At 31.2% G+C, this 14,580-nt stretch overlaps 1 protein-coding gene across 9 annotated transcripts in view; it reads right to left on the reverse strand.

Moving 5' to 3' along the window:
• ATP8A (ATPase phospholipid transporting 8A1) overlaps positions 1-14,580 on the reverse strand; it is a 187,280-nt gene that overhangs the window by 97,703 nt on the left and 74,997 nt on the right. The window contains exon 1 of one of the 9 annotated variants that reach the window (XM_072540154.1): positions 1,184-1,338. The exons of the other annotated variants lie outside the window; for them this stretch is intronic. Within the exon in view, the coding sequence (XP_072396255.1) occupies positions 1,184-1,265 (82 nt within the window). The 5' untranslated portion in view covers positions 1,266-1,338. Of the gene's footprint in view, positions 1-1,183; positions 1,339-14,580 lie in introns of those variants that run through there. 9 annotated transcript variants of the gene reach the window in all.

Raw genomic sequence — 14,580 nt, forward strand, 5'->3', positions numbered from 1 at the left:
GCTTTGGAAGATCGAAGAACGACTACTTTTGATTGGTATATAACCGTTTGCTTACCAAAAGTTATCGCAAAACTCCAACAAAGCAACACACAACGGCGAATCATCCTACATCAGGACAATGCAAGTGCTCACACTGCCCAAAAGTTTGTGGAGCTTCAAAACATTGAATTGTTAAACCATCCACCGTATAGCCCCGACCTAAATCCCAACGACTTCTTCACATTCCCAAAGATCCAGAATTTAATGCGTGGCCAGTGATTCTAGTTGCCAGAAGAAGCCATCGATACCTTTAAAACAGCGATTTTTCAGGTGTCAATTGAAGACTGGAATAACTGTTTTACCAATTGGTTTGAAACCAATATATAGAAAACTAAAAAGACAACCCTCGTACTATAATGAACACAGAAGAATAACAATAACAAAACAAAGATGAATAATTCATTGAACTAACACTAACCAAAGTAAAGAAGGTCATAATGAAATTAAAAACCATAAATCGGAGGGGTCCAATAGGAATAATTAAGTATGGGAATCAGTAAGAAATATCAGATGAGCGGATATCACTTCAATAATTAAAAAACGAGGTAGAAAGAAACTAAAAGGGTATGAGATGAAGAGAAATAACAGAATAAAGGGGTGTATGTTTCTCAAATTACAAAGATTTTTTATTCAGAAGTACTTGAATTAATCGGTTTTTAGCTCATGAAAATTTTGTATGTGTACCATAAATTAATATCGAAATTTAGAAAAAAGAAATAATAAACAAAATACTTAAGAGTATGTGTATCATAATATGTCAAAATTGTTTGTATATGTGAGGTATACAAGGATAATATGGCAATTCATAAAATTCTAAACAAATAACTCTAAAAGCATAGGTGCCGTACTCAAGTGCGTTAATACGTTGTGTACATGCCCACTCCTTTCAAAAAAAAAATGACAAGATGGATACCTGTTGAAACCATACCTCGGTTTTTTCAAGTTCTTTTCGATTCACATCTGAAGTATAACATGTAGCACAATAAAAATCTATACATATGTGGCATAAAAATGAAAGAACACTACACCTGCAGAGAATAACGGAAATATTGTTATAAATATTTAACAATATTCGACTTAATCAGGCACTGCATACCTGCCACGACATTCTAGTTAACATCTGAACATGTAAAAAGGTACTCACGTCCAAAAAATCGGCTCCTGAGTATATGGCGCAGTTCCCTGTAGAACGACATCGCATCTTCTCGAAAACTTCGTTCAATCATGGTGAGATTTCATTAATTGAAATATCGGCTCCATATTCCGGAGTTTATTTTCACAAAGACTGAGAAAATCGATGTGATCCGCGTGGCGCATGCGGCATTATGCTATGCATACGATTTACGTAGCGGTGAATTTTTCACGGGGAGCGCAGAAAAACAAAAATAAAAGTTTTAAACGGGGAGAATATGAACCGTTCAAGCGTGAAATTGCACTAACAATACAAAATGTTGTGGCAATATTTAACCATATGTATTTTTCGAACTATTTGTTAAAAATCTATAATTGTGATTGTAATTGTAATTTCTATATATTGTTATGATTTGCTCAAATGCATGTTTTTATAATTTATTAGATATTATCTCTACTTGAGATATTTCTCTACTTGAGAAGGTATTTGTCAATAAACGTTTAAAAACTATGTAGTGAATATTTTAATAATCTTACATACAATATTGAACATTAATAAAAATTTAAAATATTTGTCCAATATGTTAAAAGCAACACTGTAAAGAATGTTTTTCAAACTCTTTTTGGATGACAACCAAATCATAAAAACTTTCCTTTTTGCTTCTGTTGACAATTTTAAAAATTTTGTTACTTATTGGTTTCTACCGCATTTTTTATTAACGGTTAAATACATCTTTATACATTTTACCGTTCTGTATTATTTCGTGGTCGGTATTGTACCTAATGGCCTATTTCCAAATCCGAATGTATATTTTTTTACCTCACAAATAACCAAATATTGTGATTACTTGGACAAAGATTTATTTCTTTTATCTTTTCCTTTTCTTCTTCCTCTGGACTAATCTTTTTTGAGGAATTCCAGGTATTAATTTTTTTAAATTTTTTTTGCGCCTTTTTCAGCTTCTTTGTCCTTGTTTCATTGCCATATGTCTACCATTTTTTCTTTATCCGCATCATCTATATTCCATTTATCACAGTCCTTGTCCTTATCCAATTTTTCCTCCAATTCTACCACTGCATCCTTGATTTTCATTGTTTTATTTATAAAATCCATCATTACATGGTTTTCCGATAATTCGTCTACACCTACTATAATATTATGAGACATATTCGGCATTACCACGCATTGTAGTGAAAAAAATTTCTTTATTTTGTAAATTAAATTTGTCAAATTAACTTCTTCTATCAATTTTCTATTTACCAGTGAGACTTCAGAGCCAGAGTCTATTAAAATTTGTATGGGTGTTTCATTTATAAATCCATTGACAAATTTTAAATTTTATCCATTTTCTTTCTTCTTATGTCCTGCCGGTATTATAAATTCCTTTAGGTGACAAAAAAAAAAGAACCGGTTTGGTTCTTTGTTTCTAGTGTGCGCCTTCGTGAACCCTCCTGTTGTCTTTCTGTATTACTTCTGTCATCACATTGCCTCTCTACCCCGAATTCTTCTAATTGTGTGTTATTGATCTCTCTTCTCATTTTTACTGGCTTTTATAAGTTGTATCTGTTGTCCCGATATCCTCGTTCATTTGTTCTCCTGTAATTGTCTCGCAGCCGCGATTCTCTTATTTGTAAAAATTGACAAAGACTATAAATGTCTTTCTAATTTTGCAAAGTGATGTGGTCTTCTAAAGTTTTCTCAAAATGACTGGCAATCAATTCTACCAATTGTTCCGATGAATAATTGTATTCCAAATGTTTGGCGTTGTTGTAATGCATAGGTTTTTTGTGGCATTCCCATCCTTTCATTGTATCTCCCGTTCTGCAGTTCTTTGTTGATTTCTAGTTGCTGGATTTTGCCCCAATAATTTGCTTCATCCTTGAGGTGGTTTCTGATATTTTCATTACATGCTTCGAAATTTTCCACAAACTGTAGCTTTTTTTTAATTCTTAATGAAGGGAACCGGATGCAATTTTCTCACATCTCCGCCAAATTGGATTTTCACCTGTACTATGGATAAGCATTTCTCTTCTGTCTCCGAATTTATGTTGATTTTGGGTTTTTGAGACTTGTTTTTCTATTTGTTTAATTTTTTCTTCACTTCTCTCGTGTCTTCTTAAATAGCGTTCTCCAACTTGATGGCCAAATTCTCTAGTTACTTTTCCTGGAAATTCTGTAACTCCTTCAATTTATTTTTAATTTTTTTAATCTCTGTCTCCTGTTTTGCATTATTTAGTGTTATCTCTTCCATCTGTTGTACCATTTCTCTCTTTATCCACTCTACACACCCTTTAATTTCCTGTTCATACTTTTCCAGACACTGCTCTATATTCCTGTTGTTTAGTTTTATTGCTTGTCTTGTTTTCCGTTGATTTTCATCCATTTTTTGTGGTTGCCTTTCTAGCATCTCTTGTAAAATCTTTTCAAATCCTGATAGTTCCGGTAGTTCTGTTTCCATGGTTGTTGTTTCTGAGTTTTCCGTTTGTTTTTCTCTAGAATTATTCTCCCTTCAAATACGAAGCTTTTAATTAGTGAAATATTATCCCCGCCAAATGTAAAACTTTAAATTTCCTCGATTTGTTGCAGATACGACAAATTTTTCGCTCACACGTCAATAAAAAAATTTAGACAAATTTGTTAGAAATTGTAAATATCACTAAAAATTTTAATTGTCATAAAATGGAATGTATTAAAAAAAATTATTCACTCGTTTTCGGAATATTTTGATTTGAAAATTATGATCGGTAAAAAATATAATAGAAAACTCGAGCTTTCCCAAACTAGAATTACGCTTATTTTTGTACGTAGATTGATTTCATAAGACGACTTTGAGCAAAAGTTCAGCGATTCTCCGAAAGTGACTTATTTGTTATGAAAGACTAAAATATCATTTTGTTTACGTCCTAGTCTTAAATAGATGGCATCAGTAGATGGCAATTGATTGAATGTCCGTCGCATGGTGACGGGCAAAATTACTAGTTAAGATATAAAGCACGAAGAACCCTTAGAGATTAATTTATGAAATTTATTAATTGTTTATAATTTTTTTTTTCGTAAGTAAAATAGTTGAAAATTTCAGTAAATTAAATTTTGGTTACATATAAATATGAACAATATGAAGAAAATGAACAAAATATACAACGTCAATTACACAGTGAAGACCCAACAAGAAAAGAAGTGTCAAATGCGATCCTAAAACTCAAAGACAATAAAGCCCCAGGAATCGATGACATCTGTTCGGAAATGTATAAAAAAGGTGGTGATCAACTTTTTGCAGCAATCCATTAACTAATAGTACTTATATGGCAAAATGAATGGGTACCAGAAGAGTGGCTGAAGGGAATAATATGTCCATTGCATAAAAAGGGGGATCAACTGGAGTGTAAGAACTATAGAGGCATTACTCTGTTAGCATCTGCGTATAAAATCTTCGGCAATGTATTATTTGAAAGACTTAAACATTTTACAAAGGATATTGTTGGTCAATATCAATGCGGATTTACTGCTGGAAAGTCAACTACACATCAAATTCAAGCACATAGGCAGATTCTAGAAAAGTCACTAGAATATAACATAGAAACACACCATCTCTTCATTGACTTCAAAGCAGCCTATGACAGTGTGAAAAGAACTGCATTATATAATGCAATGATAGACTTTGGGATCCCACCTAAGTTAGTTAAGTTGACCCACCTAACAATGCAAAACGTAAGCTCATGCGTTAGAATTGAAGGAGAAAACTCTACGTTCTTTGACATTAATAATGGTCTAAGACAGGGGGACGCGTTGGCGTGTCTGCTCTTTAATATTGCCTTGGAAAAGGCAATCAGACAATTAAATATTAGAATGAATGGAACTATTTTTAATAGATCGACGCAAATTCTCGCATTCGCTGACGATATAGTTATAGTGGGCAGAAGTATGAGAGACATGGTGCAGTGTTTTACAAGGCTTGCGGACGCAGCAAGTGAATTAGGACTTGTGGTAAACGAGGAAAAAATCAAATATATGTTGGTTTCTAAAAACCCTCGAAATATCCAACAAAGAATTCAAATTAACAACCATACCTTTGAGCAAGTCAAAGAATTTACATATCTTGGATCGCTAGTAAACGCAACAAACACGACAAGCGACCAAATAAAAGACGCATAGCAATAGCAAACAGAACTGTTCACGGCCTACAGAGACATTTAAAAAATAAAAATATAAAATGTGCACTAAAGCTTAATATATACAGGACCTTAATAAGACCAGTTTTGATATATGGGGCTGAAACGTGGATCTTATCTCAAAATGATAAAAGACTTTTTGTCTAAAAGAAAATGGGCTATGGCGTCGAAGATACAACTTTGAACTGTATCAGTTATACACCGATCCAGATATTGTGAAATTCGTTAAAGTGCAGAGACTTAGATGGGCTGGACACATTGCTAGGATGTCAGATCACGAATACACGAAGAGATTAACATTTTCAAAACCAGAGGGCACAAGAAGCAGTGGACGACCACGAATGAGATGGATTGATGATGTGGAAGAAGACCTACATATTCTAGGGTTTAGAAGATGGAGGGAAGTTGCCAGGAATCGACAGGAGTGGCGACTTCTTTGTGAGTAGGCCAAGATCAACAACGGATTGTCGAGCCATTTATGATGATGATGATATATAAATATATAAATTGGTGAAATCTTTAAAAAGTCTTGTCAGTCTGGGTGTTATGCCTTTTATGTATTTTAATGAAGTATAGGAGCATTAAAAGTGGAGAACAAAACACCAATTGCTCATATACTTCATTAAAATACATAAAAGGCATAACAACCAGACTGACAAGACTTTTTAAAGATTTCACCAATTTAAAAATAGCCTTTAAAACTTCATTAACTGCAAGATCTATATATTCCAAGGTTAAAGGTAAAAGTGACATCAAAAATTGTTCCAACGTAGTCTACCAGATTCCTTGCAATAATTGTAATTTGGTGTATGCGGGACAAACCACACGTAGCCTAGGTAGTCGCTTAATCAGTCATCGTAGCGACAGCAGACTATATCCAGAAAGATCTGCCCTTGCAGAACATGTTAATAAAGAACATCATATAATGAATTATGAATCAGTCAAAGTTTTAGCTACTGAATCCAATTACAAAAAAAGACTCTTCTTAGAAATGGCACCCATTGCTCAAAATTCAAACGCAGTGAACAAAAGGAGTGACATTAATCAGTTAAGCACTATTTACTCCTACCTATTATATTTGGATACACATTCACAATCCAATGATGTTTCAACAACTGAGTCATTGTAAAGTTTCCAGGTTTCGTCATTTATTATAGTTCTAATTATACAAATTTGTTTTTCAACTTAACAATAAGACAAAGAAAATAAGAAGAAGTACTGTCATTTGCCATGTCCAGGAATGACAGCTACTCTTAACCTAACACTCCAGTTGGCTGTCGGCCAACTGTTGGCCGGCACACGTGACCTTTTTAAATCGTTGTAATTGTCTTTTTCTTATGTGTTAAGTAAAATAATTTATCAAGTTTGGTCTTTTACACCATGCAATTTTTATATTTTTTAATAATTGATTCAATCAATGAGTGGTGCGTGAATTTGTCACCTGTGAGTAGAACATCCACGAAAGACAAATCTCAATAACGTAAGTTTTTTACAATCTTTACACTCTAATAGATTTCGAGGATGCTTTACTAACAGTAGCACTTTATTTCAGTTTTTCCTGATGATGAAAATAAACATTTTCGAAAGCTTGAAACTTAGTTTCAAGTTTCAAGAAAAAAGAAGTACTTGTGACTCGTTTGGAAAAAATATATAAATGTTTTTGATGGGTTGTGTTTACAATTCTTATCAAGAGCTGCTAAAAAAGACAAAACATCTTACAAAGTTGAACTATAAAGAAAAACATTTTTTGTTAACTCACCAAATAAAATTAGTTTCGTTAATAAAAATTGCTGCAAATACATGTCAAAAAGAATTAATACTAAAATGCCCTTATCTAATAAATTCTTCCCTGAAATTTTAATAATTTTGAAAACATTTTCTTAACAAAAAAATAATTGAATTTATAAATAGTTTAAAGTAGCAACCAATTACAAATAATAATTACATCATCGGACTGGGAATATTCACCATGATGCTCGGAAATTATATGTTATATAAGAAATATTATTAATTTAGAGATTAACATCGCTTTTGCTGATATTAACTTTTTTGAAAGAAAATTACATGAGTTACGTACCAAGGCTTATAATATCTTAAATTTCCACACATTTAATAAATTTAATCGTAGACAAAGAATTAAATACAACACAGAATTTCATAAAATTAAAAAAATACAAATTAATAAGTTCAATAAATTAAAAATAGAAGCTTTTGATAAGATAAAATTTCAAGAAAAATGGTTTAAAAATCTAACATCTATTCATTTTCCTTTTGAAATTAAAAAATTTTTAGCATTAGGACCTAAATTTTCTTTATGTCCTTCCAAATCTGATATTAGAGTTCCTAATTTACTTTCTGATATTATTATCAGACCACTTAATGATAGTCAAAAGGATGTTGTTAGATCTAAATGTACAAATGCTATTACAAACTTTTTACATAAAGAAGTCAAAGATCATTTTTTAAATAAATACTATGTACAAACTAAACTTTTTCTTAAAAACCATCCTGAAATTTACATTGTCAAAAGCGATAAAGGTAACGTAACTATTGTAATGTATAAAGAGGATTACCTACAAAAAACTGGAGAACTCTTAAATGATACTAAGTATTACACTACACTTAGAAGGAGTCCTGTTTGTACTTTACAACAAAAAGCAAATTGTCTAGTATCTAAATTAAACAGAAATAAATTTATTGATAATAAAAAAGCAAAAAGAGCTCAAAATTTATAATTCTATTGCTCCACGGTTTTATGCTCTACCTAAAATACATAAACCAACTTTATCTATGAGACCAATTGTTTCATCTTTATGTCCTCCTAATGGACCAATAGCACAGCTCCTCACTGACATCTTAACTAATGCTTATAATTTAAACAACAATTTTTACATTAAAGATTCATTTGATTTTAGTTCTTTCATTAATAATTTCCAATTACCACAAAATTATGTTTTAGTTAGTTTTGATGTAACATCTCTTTTTACCAATTTACCTTTAGATTTAATCATAAGTAGTGTTGAAAAACATTGGAATGAGATTTCGCAACACACTAATATTGACTTATTACATTTCAAAATACTTATCAACTTTGTTTTTGATTCTAATATTTTTATATTTAATGGTGTCTTTTATAAACAAATTTTTGGTAGTCCTATGGAATCTAGTCTTTCACCCATTCTAAGTAGCTATGTCATGGATGATGTTATCAGTGATTGTATTAACAATTGCACTTTTTTCATTCCTTTTGTTAAAAAATATGTAGATGATTTAGTTTTGGCACTTCCTAAACACAAAATTCATGAAACAGTCAACATTTTCAACAATCATAATCAACATATACAATTTACAGTTGAGGAAGAGGTAGATAATTCTCTACCATTCCTTGACATGAGAATTGTAAGAGGTACAGACAATATGTTGAAAACCAGATGGTTCAGAAAACCCATATGTAGTAATAGATTTATAAGCTATTACTCTCATCATCCAAATAAGATGAAAATGAACCTTATAACAGGATTAAAAGAACGTGTTTTAAAACTTTCTCATCCAGATTATCTACATGAAGATCTTCAATTGTTAAAAAATATTTTAATTGAAAACTCTTATCCTCCAGATATGCTACATAGGATGCTTTTTTCTAATATTGTTAATATAAATAACTTAACACCATTTTTTGCTAAATCTCAAAACATTGTATGTAACAATCAGAACATCTATTATCATTCACTACCTTTTATACCATCATTAACACCTAAATTAATACAAACACTAAAGGTTATTGACAATATAAAAATAGCAACAAAGAACATCAAAACTATTTCATCTTTATATTCCAAAACTAAATATCCTATAGACAAATTTGAAAAAACGAATGTAGTATACAGCATTAGTTGTACTCAGTGTGAATCTGACTATGTTGGTGAGATTGAAAGAAATCTTTCAAATCGCATTATTTCTCACAAAAGTGATTGCAGAATTAAAAAACCATCTTGTGCTTTGGCAGAGCATGTAATCGATAAAGACCATATTTATATTATGGATTTTGATAACATTAAAATTTTATGTAGTGAAAGTAATAAATTCAAAAGGACTTTTTTGGAAATGGTTTGTATTAGCAAAAGTGATAATAGTTTAAACAAAAGATCAGAAATTCAAAACCTAAGCAAAATTTATAATTATATTATTTCTTTATAATTTATGTAAAACTTGAAAAATATCACATTTTTATTTAATTTTCCATATATCTGTTACATTTTTTCAGACATCTATCAATGGTGAATAAATCTTCTTCTTTTTTGTTACTAAACAAAAAAGAATTTTTAAACAAAATTTTATTTTTGACAATATAATTGTCAAAGGTAAACATTTTAAGTTGGTATTTATGACATTGAGGCTTATTTGTAATTGGTTGCTACTTTAAACTATTTATAAATTCAATTATTTTTTTGTTAAGAAAATGTTTTCAAAATTATTAAAATTTCAGGGAAGAATTTATTAGATAAGGGCATTTTAGTATTAATTCTTTTTGACATGTATTTGCAGCAATTTTTATTAACGAAACTAATTTTATTTGGTGAGTTAACAAAAAATGTTTTTCTTTATAGTTCAACTTTGTAAGATATTTTGTCTTTTTTAGCAGCTCTTGATAAGAATTGTAAACACAATTGAAAGCTCGAGATATTAAATAGTTAACCAATCGCCCCTTTTATTGACTCCAACCCATCAAAAACATTTATATATATATATATATATATATATATATATATATATATATATATATATATATATATATATATATATAACAGAAAGCAAATTCTACGATTTCCTGCTTTTAACAATAACTAACGTAAAAAAAAATTAAGGGAACAGAATTAGACGTAACGTTTATAATGCGCTGACGACGACAGGTCAAGCAAGCATATACGTATATAAAGATCGAAAACGACGAAATAATTAATAGATTTTCTTCGATCAGCAGGAAAAGTATCGGTTTAGGTTTGGAAACAAGTTTGCAGTTTTCATAAATAACATATATGATTTATTTGTTTCAATTTACGGCATACAAAGTAGTTTACGGGATGACAAAATAAAAATTTCAAACATAACAGTATACAGTACAAAATATTTTATGATTCTTCTTCTTCTTCCATTCTAACAAGAAGAGTCCTACATTCTTCTTGAATTTGGACTGTAATTTGATATTAGTCTATTTACTGTAATAGTTAACTTGTCATAGTTATGTTAGTACTGAATCAGATCTTTCCTTTTCCTTGAAAATTGTTTACATGGACATGATTACTAAAATAACAGAATTCAACGCGCGTTTAATACACAAAATTTTAGCCAAAGTTGAAGAATTTGGAGACAACTTTGAACAAAAAACTTTCTCTGACCGTCCCTTCTTTAAAAATATCAAGAAACATAAGAAAGAATTGTTCAAACTACAGGGGGCTAAGTGTCATAAATTCACTCTCAAGACTGTATGGAAAAATAATAAAAAACAAAATTGAAAAAGAGATGACAGATGTTGAAGAACAGAATGGCTTTCGTGCAGGCAGATCCTGTATGGACAGTATATTCTCTCTAAAGCAAGTTATCGAGAAAAGATTAGCCCACAACCTTTCAACTCATATAGTCTTTATAGATCTGACAAAGGTATACGATAGTGTACCACTTTCAATGCTTTGGGTAGCAATGGAAAAACAAGGAATAAGCAAAAAAAAATATACAAGCAGTACAACAGCTCTACAAAAATATGACGGCAAACATTAAAACTGGAAATAGATTAACTAGAGAAATTCCTATTAGTAAGGGCCTAAAGCAAGGCTGCTGCATAGCACCTACACTCTTCAAAATATATCTAAATGAGGCACTCTCAGTGTGGAGAAGAAAGTGCTGCAATATGGGCATCCCAATCGGAGATGATAGATTGTACACGATACACTTCGCTGACGACCAAGCCATTCTAGCTGAAGACGAGAGTGATGTAGGCTACATGCTTAGAAAACTGGAAGATGAGTATACCAAATGGGGCCTCACAATTAATATACAAAAAACTGAGTACTTAGTTGTTGGAGAAAAACCAGAAAGCCTACAAATCGAAATGGGAACTATAAAACCAACAGACAATTTCAAATACTTGGGAGTCCAAATAACATCAAAAGCAGGAAGTAGCGAAGAAATACACTCCAGGATTGGCCAAGCAAGATCAGCCACCAGACAGCTACACGGACTATTATGGAATAAAAAAATAACAAAAGAAAATAAAAGAAGAATCTATAAAACAATAATAGAAAGTATTGGGCTGTACGGCGCCGAACTCTGGGAAATAAACCAAAGAAACAAATCAAAAATTAAGGCCATGGAAATGAACTACTGGAGACGATGTTGCCAGCTCACTAGACTTGATAGGGTGAGAAACGAAGATATTCGGAGAGAAATGGAAATCGATCTAGACATAATAGACACAATCGAAGCCAAAAGACTTAACTGCTATGGACACCTTCAGAGAATGCCTGAAAATAGATGACCAAAAAAAATAGAAGAATGGACTCCGCCAACTAGAAGAAAACGAGGTAGACCAAGACGATCCTGGAGAGACGATGTCGACGATGCAATGACCGCCAGAGATTTAACAACTGAAGATTGCTTCGACAGAAAACGCTGGAAATTAGGATGCGAGAAGCGGCGCCAGCTGTAGAAGACTCGCTTGTTATATATTTTATACATAAGTTTAATTTAAATGAATTATGAGGATGCAATGTGCAATCCACATAACAGCTATTGAAGCTTGCTTCACAAGAATACAAATTTGCGTCAACATAGCTTATTGATGATATAGGTTTTGTATAAGATGTTGTCCAACAAATGGGGGTAGATGTAATGAAAATTCGTCAAAATTTAACGGATCGTAGCGATGAAGAAGTTTTGTCAAGAGGTTAGTTCATCTAAAATGGTGTAAATAAATAAGGAACCCCAAATCTATGATGGAGAGGCTGATGTGGAACGTGCAAAGTTGCAGATGTGGCAATTAGAATTGTTGGAGACCCTGATACATCAGCCGTTACAAAAAAACATTCAGTACTTTCGTCTGGGTAGGCAATAACAAAGAAACATATTAACCACTCAAAGAGGACCCAAAATAACCTACTTGGTACACAATTGGAAGTTGGAGTTTGAGAAACACAAAAAAAAGAAAGATATACTTATAAGAGAATTATAACATATCTTACTCAATTGTGTAACGTTATAAACGTCACATCTTTATTAATTTATATTTAAATAATTATTTTATTTTAATTTCTTTATTAATTTATTGATTAATTTACCTTCAGTTGGTTGGTCATTCATTGTCCGGTAGACTATATATTCTGTTTAGTGCAGTCATTGAAGCATTATTGCTCCGAATTTTTTTACTGTGAACCGAATTGCATGCAATTTTTGGAATTAGGTTCATATTACCCTTAACTTCAAAAGAGAAAATGATTTGAACTCTGCAACCACCATGGGGGTGGTTGCCACCCGTTCTCGGGGGTGTTTTTTTTTTTAAAATAACCTCGGATATTGATAGAATGCCTAATTTTAACCAAAAAATCATCTAAAGAGTTTTTCGAAAAATCCAATACTTTTCAAGTTATTGGCAATTGAAAATTCGCAATTTTTTCACGTTTTTCATCGGTTTTTTGCAAATATCTCCAAAAATATACGTTTTATCGAAAATTTTATAAAAAAACAAAATTGTAGCAGGTAAAAAAATGAACAATTTGGTTTTTTATAAAGTATTCTAAGTGCAATATTAAGCTAGATATTAAAGATCAAAGCCGTTTTTTATTTTGTCTGAAATTTAATCGATGTGGCCAATGCCATCTAGCGGCGAGCAGATGCATTTTAGGCATTCTAATAAAAAAGGGTTTTGTAGTGCTTGAAATAAGCTTTAAAATGAGCACTATTAAAAGTCTTTTGCACGTAAAATAAGTGAGCTGTATTGCAAATAAGAGGAGCATCTAATGTTTTTTCTTTTAAATCAATGGGTTTCATAAGTGCCATTTCCACCAAAATTAAAATTAATCGTATTCCGCCTAGAATTAACTTTATTATGAAGAGTTTGATAGATTGTATCAGTTTGGCTGCTTCAGGACAGATATTTTTCAAAAAAGTCACGATTAAAAAAAAATTCAAATTTTAAAAAAAACCACCTTTTTGTGATCAATCAAAAATGACGACAGATACGTATAAAAAAAAGTGTAGGGATAAAAAATGTAGGTATTTTTCTGACAAACAATTTGGTTTTTTTGTTTTTTCTGTCAAACCAAAATTGACGGAGATGTGATTGTTTAAAGAGCGCGTGGCAGCGCAATCACAGCCTCTCTTAAGCCCTTTAACCATTCACCGTTTTAGAAAAAGGTTTTTTACTATATATTGCAATAAAGGATATTGTAGCTCTCTTAATTACCTTTACAATGGTTTTTTATAAATTGTGATAGCATGAAATTTGAAGGAGTTATGGTCCAAAAACTTATCATATTTTTTTCTACTTAGTAACTGAAAATTTCGGAGTGTGAATATTTGGAGCAGTGTGAAAGTACGCAGTATAATAGAGACCCAAAACTATTGTAATGTGTATATATATATATATATATATATATATATATATATATATACATAATATGGCTCATATATTTTGGAAACGTAGGCATGAATACATACCAACGTTCTTATATGTACATATAACACATTTGAGTGAAGAGACCAACGAAAAAGCCAGGTGATCAGCTGTGCTATGTAATCATATATATTTACTGTTTTAATTTAGGGGCAGTTTTAAGGGTACAAAAGCTTAAGAATATGATAATCATTTTCGAGAGCGTGGAATAATATTTAAATCCTTTTCATTTTATCAAAAAAAAAATTTTTAACAATTTTTTATCAAGGGGTAGTTTTAAAGGGTTGAAAGGGTTGGAAGGTTCTCTATAATAATTTGATAATTATTATAGAGAATATAAAATATTACTTACTCTATACTTACATCTTTTTATGTCCTACCAAAGTATTTTTTTGTGATTTTTTCAATTTAGGGGTTGTTTGCAAGGGTTGTAAGATTTTCAAGGGGTTGAAAATGATTTTAATATGAGGTAATTGTGTTAGAAAACACTTTACAATTTTACCCCTTACTATTAGACATGTTTTCTAGCGATAAAATTGCTCAATGTCAATTTTTTCATTAAGGGGTTGTTCACA

Source organism: Diabrotica undecimpunctata, chromosome 8 (genome assembly GCF_040954645.1).
Source record: "Diabrotica undecimpunctata isolate CICGRU chromosome 8, icDiaUnde3, whole genome shotgun sequence".
In the NCBI taxonomy this organism is placed as follows: Eukaryota; Metazoa; Arthropoda; class Insecta; order Coleoptera; family Chrysomelidae; genus Diabrotica; species Diabrotica undecimpunctata.